This window comes from Fomitopsis serialis (assembly GCF_022376445.1).
Source record: "Fomitopsis serialis strain Sig1Antser10 chromosome Unknown B0H18scaffold_66, whole genome shotgun sequence".
NCBI classification, from domain to species: Eukaryota; Fungi; Basidiomycota; class Agaricomycetes; order Polyporales; family Fomitopsidaceae; genus Fomitopsis; species Fomitopsis serialis.
Window position 1 is genome coordinate 70,520 of NW_025955026.1, and position 17,426 is coordinate 87,945.

Consider the following 17,426-nt stretch of genomic DNA (forward strand, 5'->3'; position numbering starts at 1 on the left):
GCGGCAGCGGCACATCAGACTGAGGTGCAGAGCTACCCGCCGTCAGACGCACCCGCGCTCCCGACGATGCTCCGCTGCATCCGCGACTGATTAGCGCAGGGCACACAGGAACGAGTATCAACCACAGCCATGCGAGCCCGAGCGGGTCAGATTCACTGTCGGGACCGATGGGCGAGGACAAGCCGCACCAACGAGGAGCGCATGCCCGCATCTCCCTCCCCTATGCGCCTAGTCTCCTTCACGACGGCGGTCATACAACCAGGCACACCAACTCGGGACGTGGCAGAGAAATGGGCGGCGGGCGCGTGCGCGAAGGGAGGACTTAGGGGCCAATGCCCTGCGCGTGGACGCGGCCGACGAACGCTATCACAGACGTAGGGACGAGGAGGATGTGCGAGCGGGCGGGCGTGAGGGCGAGCGAGCGGCGGATGAACGGACGGGCGGGCGGAAGTGCGAGCGGGTGAGTGCGTGAGGAACCACCGAGCGGGTGAACTGACGAGAAAACGAGCGGGCGAGTGGGCAGGTGAGTGGGTGAGCAGACCAGCGGTTGAGCGGCCTGACTGGCTGGCGGGCACACAAGCAGGCGACGACGCACGACGACCACGAGCGTGCAGGGCAAATGCCGAGCACGCAAACGCGACCGACGAACCGACGGTACACATGGTGATAGGACGGGCGAGACAAGTGCACGATGGCGGGCGAGTCGACGGGGACAAGTCTGCGGCCGGGGCGCGGACATACGCCGACTGCGAACACACAGGACGAATGATCTGCGTGCAAATGCAGCATGTACATGTATGTAAGAGTACGTGTAGGGACCTACAAATATATTGGGTTCGTGAGGTCCGATGAGTCTGATGGGTGGTCTGAATCGTGTCTGAAAGTGTCTGAAAGGTGAGCTGACATCAGACACTGCGTCTGAAGTCAGAATTGAATCTACCCTTTTCAGACCTGGGGTCTGAACTGTCTGAGGTGCCTGATTCGACTGATGTCAGACGTCTCAGGCATGTTCAGACGAAGTCGCTGTTTTGCTGATGTATGTGAACTGTCTGACAATCTCTCGAGCGACCCGCTGGATATCGTCAAGTTCTGGCTTCCACTTGTTCAACTCGGACCATGTGGTAAAGCCCTCGAGAACCCTAGCCGACACAAGCGGCCAGTACTGTGAGTCGCCGCGACGTCCCAACCGAGGACTCTAGTACTCACATGACACAGTGGACAAGACGTGCTATCAGCGAGTGGCGTATCAGTGCCTTTGGCCATCAGGAAAACCCTCTTTCCGTAATTCGTGGTAATGTTCTAAAATTGTCGATAATACACGGAACACGGCAGAACACTCAATAATACTTTGCCATTATGAATCCAATGCATCACACCTCTCGTATTCGCGAGTATTATTCCGAAGTCAGTACTTGTTTCTTGCATGTGCAATAATTTGCATATATTCGTATCACTGGGTACATATTGTCTATAACATCGTGGACTGCATAGTATTGAGCTCAAGGGTCTAGACTACATCATTACAAGTTGGTACTACAGGAGTCATTCACCTGTGGCCGAGCACAGGTATACCTATGCATATCCCAGGCTCGACCCATGCACGTACCCACCCGGGTACAAATCCGCCACAGCAGATACAAGATCCGCATAGGCAAGCGAGACGGCGGGCGAGCGGGACAGCAGGCAGGCGGAATGGCAGGTAAGCGGAATGGTGGGTAAGCAGGACGGCGAGGGGGATAACAGGTGAGAGGAAGACAAGTGTGAGGGACGACGGATATAGCGAGATGGTGGGCGAGCAGGACAGCGGCGAAGGGGAGCGACAGGGAGTTCGACAACAGACGAGGGGGGCGGTGGGCGAGTGGAATAGCGGGTGGACGAGCTGGAGAGAGGGCGAGGGCGAGAACGGGTGACCGAGTCAGCACGCGAGCCAGCGAATTAGCAGACAAACCAGTAAGATGACGTCGTGGCGTGCCCTTCCTCAGCAAGCCTACGCGCGCTGATGCTCGGTGGGCTTTTGCACGCCGCGCTGAGTGCCTGGCAGGCTGTTGCTCATCGCGGTCCTGCTCGATGGGCTGTGTTGTACCGGGCTTGGGCACATCATACTGGTGTGCGGCGAGCTGGCCGATGTCGTACCAGCGCGCGCCGTATCCGTAGGTACTTGCACTTGTTGGGCAAACATGCGCCGGGGCTGTCTCCGTCATGTCACGGTGTTAGGCTCCGTCAACTCATCCTTGGTGGGCATTCCTGGAGTCGAGGTGAAAAGCGGGGTGCTCACCCGACTCACTGGCCCTGCTGGCCGCGACCCGCGTTCCTCCCTGCATCTTAACCCTTCGCGAGGCCTCCAGCGACGCTCTTAGCGCGTCGCTGGGGGTCGTTGCACAGCGCGATCTTGGCCTGATCAGTGGTCCGTTGTACACGCCGTCTCCCGCGAACGGGTCCACCTGTGTGTACTGAAGGTCAGCGGCGGGTAAGCGAGGGCAAAGCAGGCAGGGAGGAGCGGGCTGACAGTGAAGGCGGAGTGTGAGACTGGAGAGTCGAAGTCCAGCGAGCGCGCGTGACGTGTCGTGGCTGATGAGGCGCTTAGCACTTCTCACGAGTTGCAGTCAAGGACTCCGACTCAAGTTGCAGTGACGACAAGCCATTCCCCGTCCCTCCCCATTCCTCGTCTCTCCCGTGTCTTTCGACTCGAACGCACCGCTCGCATGGCCCTGGTAAGCCGCAGGACGATCATGCGGGCTCGGACATGCCCGACCGGACGAACGACGTCGGGACTGGTCGCCGTCCGGCGGTTGAGCGGTCGAGCGGTCGCTCCGCGCTGGCCAAGCAGCCGTGCGTGCAGAGCCGTCCGACAAGAACGATGGTACGAGACCGCCGTCCGAAACATCCCGTCCGGTCTGCTACAGACTAGACGGCCGCCGCCCTCGATCCTCGCCGCCGTCCGGTATGGTTCTCTCGTCGTCCCGGACTCGCCACCTCCCGCGGTCTGCCGGTCGACCCGGCTCGCGTCCCCGACCGACAAAGACACGACGTATCGCCGTCCAGCAAACAGGGTGGACGGGACGGTGGGTGCCTCGGCGGGGAGAGTGTTCGGCCGAGTGCTAGCGTCAGGTAAGCATTGTTACCCATCCAAAATCGAGATGGCTGCTAACCGTGCGACCCTACTCGTCTGCCGCGTTGCTACGCAGGTTCCGCGTTTGAGACTTGAGTGCCAGCACATACGGAGACAGCTCGGGGACGTCGTGGAAGGTGAGTCGATGTGCTATTGTGCACAGGATGATACTGATGAGCACTCGTCTGCCGCGTTATCAACTGGTATGCGCCTCAGACGGTCGCTATTTGCTCACCTCCGGTCGGTCTGCTCACCTCGGGAAGACGTCGTGCTCGCCGTCCGGGGCGCAAGCACAGCCGACGAACGGGAGGCGGGCATGTGAGCAAATGCGGTGACCTTCTCGTTCGCTCACCAGCCGCAATGTAACGGATATTCCCGTTACGGTATATCTTATCTCGTATGATTGTTCTTGTTTGTTCGAGGGCTCGTATGGCGCGCCAGCGCACCTACGAGACCTCAGTCCTTTACCATCCTCATCGCCCCATGTATGCTACGTGTAGACAGTCCCTCTGAATAGAGACTGGGTACAGCGCATACCGGGCCCGAGGATTAAGGGACGCCACACTTTTTTGCGCTCCAGAACAGCTTCTGTTCTGGGGACTATCTACTCTAGGCAACAACCTGGAAACATTGAATTTCTATGCTTTACATCAAAAATCTAGTCGACTTCACAACCACTCAAGAAGATGGCTGGATCGACAACCCACTCTCCCAAGCACTCGCGTAGTACTCGGGAGGCCCGCCGCGCGAAGGTCGATGCGAAGGTCGATGAACTTCTTGGCAGTTTTGCGAAGTTCTTGAAGAGTAACCTGGCTGAGACACGAGCCACCCCCGATACTAGGCGGTTCCGGACACTTGATGACTCGATGAAGCATCTAGATGATGCTATCACATCGCTCAGACACTCCGTGGAGCAGGACAACGAATCCAGACGCCACCGTCGCACGACCTGCCGGACTGAGCTCTCTGACCCCGAGAACTCGTCCGGAGCACTCGCGGAGCAGGCGTCGTCCGACCGCGAGGTCGAACACACAGCACGCGCAGAACCGCTGCGGGCCAAGGTCGAGCTCATTCAGAGCTGCCAGGAGAACACGACTCCGCCTGCTCCAGCCGAGCCGCAGGAGCTGGAAAGCTCCCCGACGAGTGGTGCACGCACCGAGATCGACAGCGCTGCCGCTGCCGAGCCCGTGTCTGAGTCCAAGGGACCACCAATTGAGCAGATCGAGCCCGACGTCGAGCCTGCTCAGAGCTGCCCGGAGACCCCGTCTCCGCCTGCTCCCAGTGAGCCGACGAAGCTCGGCACCACACTCAAGAGTGGTGCACGCGCCAGGTTCGTCGACGCCGCCGTCGCCGAGCCCGAGTCCCAGTTGTCCGACAAGATGACTCGGTCCTGCGCCCGGGAAGGCATAGGGACGCGACCCCACGTCGCATCCCCGGATGTAGACGAGCTTCTGCTCGTAGATCCACATGTCGCGTGCTCAGAAATGAGCCGCGACTCAAAACATACAATTATCGCGCCGGACGACGTGCCCGACGCGGCCAGCATCGAGCTCGACGCTCAATGCGTCGAGCGTCATGCGCACGCGCCGAGAGCGAGCACTCCCAGCGGTAGCGCCGGAAGTACTCCTCTCAATGCTAACCGCCACTTCGACCTCCACACTGGCAGCCACCGCCCGCGTGCAACCGCGTTCCAACCCGGTTCGCACTTCCCAACGGAAGTGCGAGCCGCGGACTGTCCTTGGACAGCTGAACCCTTCGCGGTTCAGCTGAAGGATCGACCGGTCAGTACCGACCGCCACCTCGCGGTCGGCAACCCCTCCGACGACCTGGCACCTCGCGGTACAAGACCGCCAGGTCCTTCCTCTCCGATCCTTTCCCTCCGCCCTCGCGTCTCGCATCTCGACTCGGGAGACTCTCCTCTCGAGTCTCACGACTCTGGCGACACCCATCGCGGCTCTGGCGACACACAACCCAGTCGCACGATCCAGGATTCGCACGACCTGCGTGCAAGCCCAGCACCAGGCAACCAGGCTGCGCGAAACGCGGGAGACACGGAGCGAGGAGAATGCGAGGAAATCAGGAAAAGGAAGGAGGGGGAAGGGTGCGGGGCGAGCATGAAAGACGAGCAGAGAGGCTCAATAAACGCAGGTACGCCCTTGGTGAACGTATCCCACTCGCCACCGCCTCCTTCTCCAATGCCCACACCGGCACACGTATCGACGACTACAGAGGTCGTCGTGCGTGTCGCAGGCCATGAAGACGGCACGTATGCGTTGCGGGACGACCTGAAGGTGGTACCCTCCGCTTCTCGAGGTAGTACGCCCGCGGTATGGGACGACCTCGCGGTCGTACCATCCATTCTACTAGGCGACATGGCGGAGGCGCAGTGTTGCACACCCGACGTGTTCCGTCCATCCTGCACCAACCGTCGTGTAGTGGGCTTGAGCATTGAAGGCGTAGCGATGAACAATGAACTCGTCGCGCGTACTATTGGACACGCGGGCGGCACGCTTGCGATGCGAGACGACCTTGCGGTCGTACCGTCAACATTGCAAGACGACACTGCGGACGCACTGCACTGTACGTCCGAGGTGTTCCATCCAGTCTTCACCAGCCGTCGCGTAGTGGGTACGTCGAGCCGTCCACTCGATGTGCAAACTACCGGCAAGCCACAATGCTCGAAACGCGAAGGTACGTCCATACTGGACGTACCCAACGCCCGGCTGGCTATCTTGCCATTGCCTGAGCCAGCGCGCGCATCAACGAACAGGAAGATCGTTGTTCGTGCTGGTCACGAAGACAGTACATTCATGCTCCGGAACGACCTCCAGGTCGTACCCGAGCATTCGAGTTCCTCATTGCCGATTGTACTCCCAGTGCTCTCGCCAATAGGTGCATCGATGAACGGGCTCATCGTATGCACTGTTAACCACACAGATGACATGCGCCTGTTACGATACGACCTCGCGGTCGTAATCTCCAGATTGCAAGGCGGCATAACGAACGTACAGCACCTCACGCCCGACGTGCTCCATTCCATTGACCACGAAATTCGCACGCACAAGCCCTGGTACAACCTACGGGTGGTACCTGGCGATGGTGCTACGCTGGACGCGCAGAACTGCCCGTCCAGGGTACCCTGTGCTGCCATGAACGCACCCAGAGCCGCAGCGACTGACGGAAGGTCTGTCATGCGCAGTGGGGGCCACGACGATCGCGCGAAGGCGCTCGGAGACGAACTAATGGTCGTTCTTTCCGACCGTCAAGGCGATACGCCTGTGATACGGGACGACCTCGCGGTCGTACTGTTTGTTCCGCAAGGCGACATGACGGACGAGCAGCATTGCTTATCCGACGTGTCCCAGTCACCTGTACACACTACCGGTGAGTATAGAGTGTCGAGAAGAAAAAGTACACCCCCGGCGGACGTACTTACCTCGACATCTGCCATGCCCACGTTAGTGTGCGTAACGGCGAATGTAGAGCCTGTCGTGCGCAATGCCCGCGGCTCGTCGGGCCACCGTCTCTTCATCTCCGCCTTCATGATCAATTGTGATCATGGAGATGACATCACGCTCACATTTCGGGACGACCTTCAGGTCGTACCGGGACCCGTCATTCGCCAAGGCGAAGTCGGGTATGCACAGCGATCTGAGCAGCCCGAGATAGCCGTCGGGTCTGCTCAATGTCACCTGGAGGCACCATCCCAAGGTGCCCCGGCCCAAGCGACGAAGCCATGCATCACCCCGAAGGATGATGCAGGCGCCGAGCTCGAAGACACGTCCGTCATCGAGCTCGCATCCGAGCTGAATGAGTGGCGCGTCGAGTCGACGCATCTCCGCACTCGGGAGGGCATAGGCACACAGTACCACAATAGTACTGTGTACAGCGGGGACGAACCCGTACGTGTAGATACATCCGTCGCGCGCTCAGAGATGAGCCGCGACACAAAAAATGTATTGTTATTATCGGACGACGTGCCCGCCACGACGAGCAGCTTGCTCGACGCGACGCGCGACGCGCTCAACGCTACAGGCGTTGGGTGTCACGAGCCCGTGGCGAGCGACCCGAGCGCTAGCGCCCAACGCACTGCGTCCGACCGCCACCACCGACCCCTCGTTATCGACTACTCCCACTCTCTGGGCAGCCACCTCGAGCGCCCGTCTGGCGAACCAGACGCGCGCACCGTCTCAACGCGAGTGCGAACTCGCGTTCGCGGCTGGCTGGCCGACGTGCCGCCAGTCCAATCAGTGGTGACCGACGACCTGGTACCTCACGGTACCAGATCGCCAACTCCTTCCTCCCCAGCTCCTCACCTCGCCCTTCTGGTCCCGCGCCTCGACTTGGGAGGTCCTATCCTCGAGTCCGATGACTCTGGCGACCGTCACCGCGGCTCTGGCGACATGCAACCCAGCCGCACGACCCAGGACTTGAACGACGCGCGTTCAAGTCCAGCGCCGAGCAGCAATACTGAGCGGACCACGAAGACCGCGGAGCGAGCAGAACGGAAGGGGGACAGAGAGAAGAGGAATAGCGAGGATAAGGAAGGAATGCAGGGACAGAGGGAGGAAGGGTGCGGGGCGAGCAGGAAGCACGAGCAGGAAGGCTCGCGACTTGCAGGTACGCCCTCACTGGACGTATCCGACTCGCCTCCGCATTTGCCAGTGCCCGCGCCAGCGAACACAGCATTAGGGGACGACCCGTGGGTCGTACCCTTGTCGGTGCACGGCAGCACGACGAACACGCGGCCCCGCACGTTCGACGCACCCCGTTCGAATGTGAATGACTACCGAGTAGCGGGCACGCCGAGCTACCCGCCCGACGCGCAGACTACCGACCAGCGAAAAGGGTCGAGAAGTGAAGGAACGTCCTTGGTGGACGTATCTTCCTCAACACTCCCCATGCCCGTGCCCGTATCTGCAAGCGTAGCGACGAACGTGAAGTCCGTCGCGCGCGTTACTGACGATGAAGACGGCTCGCCCGTGGTACGGGACGACCTATCGGTCGTACCGTCCACTTCACAAGGCGACACGGCGGACCTGCAGTACCGCACGTCCGACGTGTCTCGCCACTCCACGGCCGAGCGTGGAGTAGTGGGTACGCCCCAGATGGACGTACCCGCATCGATGCCTCCTCTTTTGCCTACGCCTACGCCCGCCCCAGCAAGCATAATGACGAACGTGGAGTCCGTCCATTGCGTTGCTGAGCAGAAAGGCGACAGTACGCCCAGGATACGGGACGACCTCGCGGTCGTACCTTACATGTTGCAACAAGGCGACACGACGGACTCGCAGCGATGCATGTCCGACGTGTCCCGCCCAACCTTGATTGCCTGCGCGGCGCTCACTGACCTCTCGTCGAGCGGTTGCAGCGTGCGATCAGCTACGTCTCAACAGGAACTGCACGTCCTCACGGAAGTGCAGGCCTCCGAACGTATCACGGCTGAACATCCGTTGGTTCAACTGGCCGAATCATGGGACGACCTCGACCTCGGCTTCTTCAGCGACCATCACTATCCCCGAGACACGGACGATCCCGCAACTGCGCAGCTCGACGCTCGCGTAGCCCTAACGGATGCGCGAGCCCAAGATTGTGACCGGGTTGCTGCACTCGCGGTGGTGCAGTGGCCGGCGCTTACGGACCCCGACCGACTAGAACGGCGGTCCGACCGTCAACCCGGCGAGAACTTTACAGTTCTCGTCGAGGGTCCAACCCTAAGGACCCATTTTCTACCCCTATCGACCTCCCCGTGGTCCTCGACGCCGACAGCGAGCACGACACTCACCACGAGTCGGAGATCGAGCGCGAACTCCGGAGATCGCGTGAAGGACGTAAGGTCCAGGACGGGGATGGGGGGGACTGGGTCGAGGGTGCGTAAGCAGGAGAGTCAGACGAGAAATGTCAGACAGAAGGAGGAGAGGGGGAAGGGTGCGGTGTAAGCGAAGCGGATGAGCACGCGAGCTCGAGAAGCAAAGGTACGTCCTTATTGGACGTACCCTCTTCACTCGTACCACCACTCTCCACCCTGCTATCACCACCCGTGATGGCCACGACAACCGCATTGGTTGTCGTGGCAGTCATCCCGTACGACGGTGGTATGGATGGCCCACGAAACGACATACAGACCGCGCCCGGCACGAATATGCCGTGGGGTACAACTGGCGAGCAAGTCGGATCTTTTGGCCGATGTCTACTCCGAGGAGCCTGGCGGCGACTCGGACAGCAAGTACCTCGCGGTACTCGTCCCACCATCATTGCCCCACAGTCCGATACCACCACCAATGACGCCCAGCCACATTGATCGTGCATCGGATTCATGGGGCGCAGAGATCGAGCTTCATGCTTGACGTACATGTTGCTGAGCTCGCTGGCAAGTTGTCCGCGATGTGTCAGGAGAACTTCACAGTTCTCCGACCTTGCTAACTGTATTATCATCAGCATTACCTTGTTGCTGACATTCTCATGTCGCCATCATGAATTTGGCTTGCATAACTCCATTGAGTTATGTATGACAATAGTGGACGGCCGTGCTGCTCACTGACGCGAACTAGTATGTTGTTGTCTACAGTACGGCACCACTGTTGTATTGCCAGTTGCTACCACCGTTGGGTTGTCGCGTGTTTTATTCCTTTCTTTCCTCTTTCCTCTTAGTTTCTCTGGTTATCTCTGGGACCCGTGGTCGTGTCCAGTGGGGGAGGGTGTAACGGATATTCCCGTTACGGTATATCTTATCTCGTATGATTGTTCTTGTTTGTTCGAGGGCTCGTATGGCGCGCCAGCGCACCTACGAGACCTCAGTCCTTTACCATCCTCATCGCCCCATGTATGCTACGTGTAGACAGTCCCTCTGAATAGAGACTGGGTACAGCGCATACCGGGCCCGAGGATTAAGGGACGCCACACGCAAGCTTGTCCACCCATTTGCCCTCTTGCATGCTCGCCTGTTCGCCCGCTCGCCCACCTGCCGTCTGTAACGCCGCCGCCTGGTCAGAGTCGCCCCCTCTTGCATACTTGCTCTCACATCCGACTCTGTCCGCCCTCCTGTATGTCTGCCAAAGGGGGCCTGTTCTCTCGCCTGCCTTACCTCGCCCGCATACTCTCTCGTGTTTTCAGCCTTCTACCCTCTTGCGTGCTCACTCTCTCGGCTTCTTGTTCCCTCACTGTCTCGCTCTCGCGCGTCCTCTCGACCTCACTCTCGAGCATTGTCTTAATGGCTTGATCCTTCATGCACTTATCCTCTCGCCCGCCCGTGTGCTCGCCCATCTATGGTTTGACATGCTCATTCGGTGGCTCGTCGGCTCTCTGGCTCACCCACTGGCTCTCGCCTGGCCGCCTCCTCTCACTGCTCTCACATGCCTGTATATTATCGCTCTGTCACATGCTCCTACATCATCTCGCCTGCGCACCCTCTCGCCCGCGCACCCTCACCTGCGCAACCTCTCGCCCGCGTCACCTCTCGCTCGCACACCCTCTCGCTCGCACACCCTCTCGCTCGCACACCCTCTTGCCCAGGCCCCTCTTGCTCGTACATTCGCTCGCTAGTCCATCAAGCCGTCCACCCACTCTTGTCCGTGCTTCTTCGCTATGCTTTCTCTTGCTGGCGCTCTCACGCGCCCACTCGCCTGTCCACTCATTCGGCGCCCATTTGTCCCACCCCCACTCTTGCCGATGCTCCGGCAATCCCCTCCACCCACGCAAGACTCTTACCCGCTCTGGCGGGCCTGTATACAGGTGGGTATGGGTACAATAGGGATTGATCTTGGTATATCACGAGTACGAATTACGCTGGGTGTATTGTATTGGATCGCCGACAGTAGATTATAATGCATCTCATGTTTTCTCGTACCTATGCGTCTGTGCAGAATGTGCTGCGAACATCAAGAATAAAGACAATGATTCATATAATAGTGAGGAACCCTGCCCCTAACACGACTGTATTCGGCACAATATCCTGTTATTCGTAGGTCGACCTCCGGACCATAGCGAATAAAGCACTACTACAGCGAACAAGAGAATGGCCACAATTACTCATTTTTCGCAGTAATAATACATCATTCGTTGTTATTCCGAAAGTAGGGTTTTCCTGATGTGCCGCAGCGTAATTTGGCTTCTTCGCGTCCCATGTTCGCTGGAGCAACCCCTTATGTTTTGCGAGGGAGGTGTGGTCGGTAATGGCATTCCCAAAGTGGACGCGCATGAGCATGTGAGTCGCATTCAGCGCAAAATGCCAGAGCGCGCTGATTTCCTCCACGTATTCCAGCCGTTCCATCGCATTCACATCATCAACACGTTCCCGCCGGGCGGCGCGCATGTTGGACGCGGTAAGCCAATCGCCTTGTATGATCCTCGGATCTGACGACCACTCCTCCTGCGGCACCATCGATTTCTCCTGGATTTCCTTCAATGCTGCTATGACACCCTTCTTTGAACCCGAGTTTACGTCAATCACTCCGAGAGGACGGGTGTCCGTCACCTCGACTGGTAGTGGGCGGTCCTTTGGTATGGTGCCCTCGATCGCCTGCAGCATCGTACGACGGCCTTTCCATTTGTTGCTTCCAGGGAAATATCGAACCAACATCTCTGCGACCAGCCCCTCGAACGCCGCATTCATGTGTTCACTGTCTTCGGTTGTTGGGCGGATGTCACTGAATGTCGCCTTCATCCGATTACCCCGCAGGTCAAGCTTTGCCTGTGCATCTGTGGGACCGAGCCTTGGACCTCCAATTGCGATGACTGCGACATTTGTTGCATGAATCATCGCGTTACGGTTGGTGATCCTTTCCTGGAATTTTCGGAGGTAAATGTCGATATTATCAAGGATGATGCAGAACATGGTGTCGCCCTTGAGTAGCTCGATGGCATGCTCGGATGCGTCACGGGATATCTGCTCCTTCAAGCGTTCGATTGTCGTGATTGATACTGACAGCCCTATGTTGCTCAGGAGCGATAGCACTCGAGAGCTTGTCCCGGAGATGCCGAGGAATAATCCGAGAGGCAATGCAAGTACGTTTGTGGCACGATTCCGAACAAATCCAAGCATCGTGATTGCCACTGTCACTGCCTACGAAACACAGTGAGTCCCTTCATTTGAATCATCAATGGAAGCATCTTACAAAACATGGATTCCGCAGAAATCCCGGGTATTCCTTCCGCCACTGGGTGCTGAACCGTGGATCTCCATCTGCGGCTTCCTCATCTGCAAGATCGGACTCCTCCCACTCGCCTTCACTCTCCCATCCATCTTCATCGGTGCCCCCTCCAACTCCCGTACCATCTGGCCCCGCTGCTGCTGCACTGGCAGCTTCCCTCTGCTGCCGCAGGCGATAGGTATTCGGTGCTGCCGCAAACTCGTGCAGAAGATCGAACGTGAACGGCGCGAGCTCCCGCAGCCGCGCGGCGATCCTCCCGGGCTGTAGAAGCGCACGCACACCATCGACGGTGAGTGCACCCAATTTGATTTGAAGTTCTTTGTCTTCGATAATGCGATCACTCTCCGCCAGTACGATGTCTTCCGCGTGTGGCTGAATGATTAGCTGATCTAGGTGGACTTTCGACTTCGGCCAATGGTCGCGCCAGAGTTTGAAGAGCCCCAGTGGGCGGAAGCGATCCTCGGGCTGCTCTGAGGATGCATGGTAGCCCATGAACAGCCCAGCACGGATTCGGATAGGTTGGGCATTGCAGGTGAAGAGGAACATCAACAGCCGATGAATTGGTATGTTAAGGAACACCAGCAAGGAGCCCAGCATATGCAGCCGGTCACTTTCGGATGCGTCCTGTGTATCTGCATCGAGGATGGTCTGCCAGTAAGCATTGTCGAATTCCGGTGAATGGGCCATTGATAATCATTAGATTCTCAAATTTTCGGACATGGCGTGCATGCGCGGTCCATTGCGAACATTCCGTGCACCTTCGCGGAAGCAAATCCAACCCGCCTAATTAGGCAGAGCTGGGCAGGGGCGCGGTGGAGCGCGAGCGCGATGCGCGGTGGCGCGAGCCTCGCGTTTGTCACATCCCCGACGCGCTCGGTCACGTCACGGCCCCTTCACAATGTTTCTGTCTTCCGCTCACGAACACAACTGTCCGAAGGCCTCGGATGATGTTACTTTATTAGTGAATGATGCTATCTATTATCGGACACTCATTCCGGCGTACATACATGCTTTTATGTGAATATTCAGTAGTAACATGTCAATGTAGACTCCCCGACTTCATCGCGCCAGTATCTCAACGTATTCGAACTTCGGTACCCCAGGAATTTTATATAGCATTCGAGGCATCTCAGCTACAACTTTCTCACCAACAGTGAGGGTATTCGCGCGATGTGTGATACAGTACACTACGTCGAACAACCCCATCTGTGGCGCGGACTTTGAAGCAAGCCCCTCTCCGAGAGGCCGGCGTGGCGGCCCGGAGAGGTGGCTTGCGCCGAACCTAGCATCGTTCGGGGTCTGCGAGCAAGGTGGCGCCCGCCCAGTCGATCGATCAAAAGCGCCGCGGCGCATGGTCACCCGGCGGCTCTGTCGTGCTTGGCTTGCAACATTGACCTCTAGATCTGCTAATGCGGTTTCTTGTACATACTCTTGGTGGGCCCTGTTCATCTTGAGGCTGGTTGATCAAACGACGCTGGTGTCACGAATGGAGTGTGCATCATATCGGGGTCCATCGCATCCCGATTCTGCGGTGCGCTTTCCCGACGGGAGGATCCTATTGTTCATTCCATATTCATCGCCCACACGAGGTGCAATCCAATGGCCCCGCGGGGATCATTCCGGACTTGCCGTTCGTCGATTGTGCCGCTCAACGACCCTCACCCACGGACGTATTCTTAGATCATCATACCATGTGCCCGACGACCTATAAGCATGCGTGCACGCATGCCCTTCCGCCCACACACACCCAGACCACCCACTCGTCGCCTTCACTCCTTCAGCACCTGCGCGTAGCAGCATGCTCGGGACAGGCGTCCTCGTCTCCCTCTTCTCGCTCGCCTTGGCGACGCCCACGCCGCGCACGATGCGCGTCCACACCCGCCGGGACAGCGCCCCCGTAGGATTCGCCCTCGCAGGCGCGGCAGCCCCGGATACGACGATCAAGCTCCGGATCGCGCTCGCACAGAGCAACCCAGCTGGATTGGAGGATGCGCTGTACGATGTCAGCACGCCATCGAGCGAGCGTTACGGGCAGTATTTGACTCGGGACGAGGTGCGTATTTATGGAGTACTTGTCCCATGATCACCCTCATATCTACTCGTTCCCCAGGCCGCTGCCTTTGTGGCGCCTAGCGAGGAGACTACCTCAGCTGTGAATGCATGGCTCACGGAGCACGATGTCAGCGCCACACCCCTCACGCCAGCGGGCGACTGGATCGGCTTCACGGTGCCCGTGAGCAAGGCGAATGAGATGTTCGCCGCAGACTATAGCGTCTACACGCACGCGGAATCGGGGCAGTCCACTATTCGGACACTGTCCTACTCGGTCCCGACGGAGCTGACAGAGCACCTCAAGGTGCTCTACCCTTCCACCACGTACGTCTCTCGCTCCAGGCTCGCATCAAGTGATATCGAGGGATACTATATGTAGATTCCCCAAGACCCAGCAGAAGCTGCAGGTCGTAAAAGCCCCCGTGTCCGTCGTCCCTCAGACGACGCAGGGTGCAGAGAACGCCGCCGTGAACGCTTCGTGCGCGAGCGTGATCACTCCATCATGTCTCCAGCAGATCTACGGCGTACCCTCGACCCCTGCCACGCAGTCGTCGAATCAGCTCGCGGTGGCGGGCTACGATGACCAGTGGGCAAACACTGCGGATCTCAGTGTACGTCCCCATGAACGATTCGTCCCCATCTCAGAGCTAAACAGCTGCTCATTCAGAGGTTCCTGGCGACCTACCGCCCGGACATGAGCGCGAACACGTCGTTCACACTAGAGACCCTAGATGACGGAACGAACAACCAGGACGAGGCAGACGCCGGGGTAGAGGCGAACCTGGACATCCAGTACACCGTCGGAGTCGCGACGGACGTGCCGGTGGTGTTCATCTCCGCGGGCGAGGACAACCAGGACGGCGACCTCGGCGGATTCCTCGACATGACCGACCTGCTGCTCAACCAGACGAGCCCGCCACAGGTGTGGACGACGAGCTACGGGCCGAACGAGGACGACGTACCTGAGGACCTCGCCTAGTGCGTATCCCGCGACTCCAGTTCCTAGTTGTACGCTGAGTGCGCGACCGTACAGCAATCTGTGCAACGCGTACGCGCAGCTCGGCGCTCGTGGCGTCTCGATCCTCTTCGCGACCGGCGACGGGGGTGTGTCGGGCACGCAGTCGTCCGAGTGCACGACGTTCGTGGTGCCCTTCCCCGACGGCTGCCCGTACATGACGAACGTCGGGTCCACGACCGGTTACGCGCCCGAGATCGGGGCGTACTTCTCCGCGGGCGGGTTCAGCAACTACTGGGCACGGCCGTCGTACCAGGCGGACGCCGTCGACGCGTACCTCGCGGGCCTCGGCGACACGTACGCGGGGCTGTACAACGCGAGCGGGCGCGCGTTCCCGGACGTCGCGACGCAGGGGATCAACTACAGCGTGGTGATCGACCAGGAGTTCTACCTCGTCGACGGGACGAGCTGCTCGAGCCCGATGTTCGCGAGCGTGGTTAGTCTGATTAACGATGAGCTGATCAGTAACGGGAAGCCTGTGCTGGGCTTCTTGAACCCGTGGCTGTACTCGACGGCTGCGAGCGCGTTCAATGATATCACGGAGGGCGATAACCCTGGATGTGGGACGAATGGATTCAACGCTACGGTGGGCTGGGATCCGGTGGGTGCCTTCATTCGTACGTGTAATCGCCGAAGTTGATGGCTCATGCATGAATAGGTGACGGGCCTTGGCTCGCCAGACTACGCGAAGCTGAGGATCGCGGCGGGGTTGAGCTGATGTGTGGAACGTGGACTGAATGGTTACATGTTGTCGATCTTTACGTGCTGTCGTTGACCTTCTAGCATTGCTTTGCACGTCTCGGCGCGGGTCTCCCGTTAGAACGAGCTTTTGTACCCGTGGCCGTTCTTCCTTGAACATGGTAGGTGATTGATGCAGCGTCGTTGATCATGTTGAGACCAGCCTGGTATTCATTGACGTCATGGCCTTGCGGGGTACGTCGCGGCTGTTGCCCATGCTTGGCGCGAGTCTTCATGGTACGGGCATGGAAACGCAACGCTCAGACCCTTCTCGTCAGGTTAGTCTATACTTTGACTGCGATGGGTGAATTCTTCCATAGGCATTGACGCTCTACTGCTGCTCGATGATACGAATGGCGCTGTAGCGTGAGGGGACCTTCCGGGCTGTATCTGTGATATGAGTACCCTGTGCACTGGAATTGGAAGACGCAATAGTGGTAGCTAGCTTAGCGTCCTGGCGGAATACCGACTGCATACACATGGCCTTCTGATCTCAGCACGGCACGGTTACGGATGTGATTACCTCGTGAGGTACATATCTCTGTCAAAGTGCGGCCTGTCCGAGTCTGCGCGCGCGTATGCATGTTGTTCGGACCATGCCAGACAGCGCACGATACTGTACATCTTCTACTTCGAGAGCGCCTCGCGTTGGCTCGGCGTGTACGTTGCTGTTTGCATGTGTTTCAGGTCTGTGTCTTTCCAATCATCAGCCTGCTGGTCCCTTGTACGTTCAAGATATACATATTAGGAAGTGTACTTGCCACTTCAGGAAATCCCAGTGAGATCACGCAATGACGATTTGCACGGGTGCACAATCGGCTTCGACAACACAAATGCGCGCATGCGGGAATTCACCTGCGCATAAACATCAGCCTTTGTGCACTCCTTGCTCGAGGCAGCCGTGTATGTTGTCCTCCATCCTCCCTATCCCCCGCTACTTGCTGATGATATGGCAACGATCGCTATCCAACCAGTCGCATCTGAGTCGCATTCTGTCGACACAGTGCTCGCAACAGCGGTCCTCCTGCACCGCGCAAAAGAGGCCTCACCGTGATTCGAACACGGGACCACACGATAGTGTACCACTGCTGCAATCGTATGCTCTGAACCGCTGAGCTATAAGGCCACTACCTTTTTGGCAGCGCCAGTACGCTGTGACTCACCACTGGATTCCATGCAACAGGCGCCCATCTCTGGCGCTTGAGGTAGGCGGTTGTCAATGTCTGCTGCCTCGAGTCGCGTTCCCGAGCCTGGGTCGAATTTGAAGACTACTCGGACGTCCTTGCATCCTTCCCCTCCCTCCTTCTGAGCCCATTGCCCCCGCGCTCAGTACGACTCGCATCTCGTCACTGGTCAACGCGTA

General features: G+C 58.6%; 6 protein-coding genes and 1 non-coding gene across 7 annotated transcripts; 3 read left to right on the forward strand and 4 right to left on the reverse strand.

The window, feature by feature from the left end:
• Window positions 1–1,415: 1,415 nt before the first annotated feature.
• B0H18DRAFT_1023319 (uncharacterized protein) lies at window positions 1,416–2,523 on the reverse strand. Its single transcript, XM_048029630.1, has 2 exons — window positions 2,507–2,523; window positions 1,416–2,450 (listed from the first exon to the last, which is right to left on the reverse strand). Exon 2 carries the CDS (start codon window positions 2,199–2,201, stop codon window positions 1,521–1,523), a length of 681 nt encoding a protein of 226 aa, XP_047890359.1. The 5' UTR covers window positions 2,202–2,450; window positions 2,507–2,523; the 3' UTR covers window positions 1,416–1,520.
• A 1,054-nt stretch (window positions 2,524–3,577) lies between these two features.
• Window positions 3,578–5,259, forward strand: B0H18DRAFT_1023325 (uncharacterized protein; the record flags this gene model as incomplete). Its single annotated transcript, XM_048029631.1, has 1 exon — window positions 3,578–5,259. A coding segment is annotated over exon 1 (1,464 nt), but the record flags the coding sequence as incomplete, so codon positions are not given.
• Window positions 5,260–6,175: 916 nt separating this feature from the next.
• Window positions 6,176–6,562, reverse strand: B0H18DRAFT_1023328 (uncharacterized protein; the record flags this gene model as incomplete). Its single annotated transcript, XM_048029632.1, has 2 exons — window positions 6,176–6,478; window positions 6,546–6,562. Coding segments are annotated over 2 exons (197 nt in total), but the record flags the coding sequence as incomplete, so codon positions are not given.
• A 3,398-nt stretch (window positions 6,563–9,960) lies between these two features.
• On the forward strand, window positions 9,961–10,732 carry B0H18DRAFT_585321 (uncharacterized protein). Its single transcript, XM_048038670.1, has one exon. It carries the CDS (start codon window positions 10,043–10,045, stop codon window positions 10,649–10,651), a length of 609 nt encoding a protein of 202 aa, XP_047890362.1. The 5' UTR covers window positions 9,961–10,042; the 3' UTR covers window positions 10,652–10,732.
• A 252-nt stretch (window positions 10,733–10,984) lies between these two features.
• B0H18DRAFT_1191221 (uncharacterized protein) lies at window positions 10,985–12,945 on the reverse strand (the record flags this gene model as incomplete). Its single annotated transcript, XM_048036046.1, has 2 exons — window positions 10,985–12,170; window positions 12,223–12,945. The coding sequence occupies 2 exons, from the start codon at window positions 12,943–12,945 to the stop codon at window positions 11,064–11,066; spliced, it is 1,830 nt and encodes a 609-aa protein (XP_047890363.1). The 3' UTR covers window positions 10,985–11,063.
• A 753-nt stretch (window positions 12,946–13,698) lies between these two features.
• On the forward strand, window positions 13,699–16,258 carry B0H18DRAFT_1023335 (peptidase S8/S53 domain-containing protein). The gene is made up of 6 exons (XM_048029633.1): window positions 13,699–14,311; window positions 14,369–14,634; window positions 14,690–14,921; window positions 14,978–15,288; window positions 15,344–15,926; window positions 15,984–16,258. The coding sequence occupies exons 1-6, from the start codon at window positions 14,057–14,059 to the stop codon at window positions 16,041–16,043; spliced, it is 1,707 nt and encodes a 568-aa protein (XP_047890364.1). The 5' UTR covers window positions 13,699–14,056; the 3' UTR covers window positions 16,044–16,258.
• An 845-nt stretch (window positions 16,259–17,103) lies between these two features.
• On the reverse strand, window positions 17,104–17,189 carry B0H18DRAFT_t125. The gene has a single exon. It is a non-coding gene; the product is annotated as a tRNA-Cys (tRNA).
• Window positions 17,190–17,426: the final 237 nt, after the last annotated feature.

Bases quoted from the DNA above. Each gene is read 5' to 3' on its own strand.
- B0H18DRAFT_1023319 (XM_048029630.1), bottom strand. From the start codon at position 2,201: ATGACGGAGACAGCCCCGGCGCATGTTTGCCCAACAAGTGCAAGTACC.
- B0H18DRAFT_585321 (XM_048038670.1), top strand. From the start codon at position 10,043: ATGCTCGCCTGTTCGCCCGCTCGCCCACCTGCCGTCTGTAACGCCGCC.
- B0H18DRAFT_1023335 (XM_048029633.1), top strand. From the start codon at position 14,057: ATGCTCGGGACAGGCGTCCTCGTCTCCCTCTTCTCGCTCGCCTTGGCG. The intron at 14,312-14,368 runs GTGCGTATTTAT...CTCGTTCCCCAG, and splicing joins AGTATTTGACTCGGGACGAG to GCCGCTGCCTTTGTGGCGCC. The intron at 15,927-15,983 runs GTGGGTGCCTTC...ATGCATGAATAG, and splicing joins CTACGGTGGGCTGGGATCCG to GTGACGGGCCTTGGCTCGCC.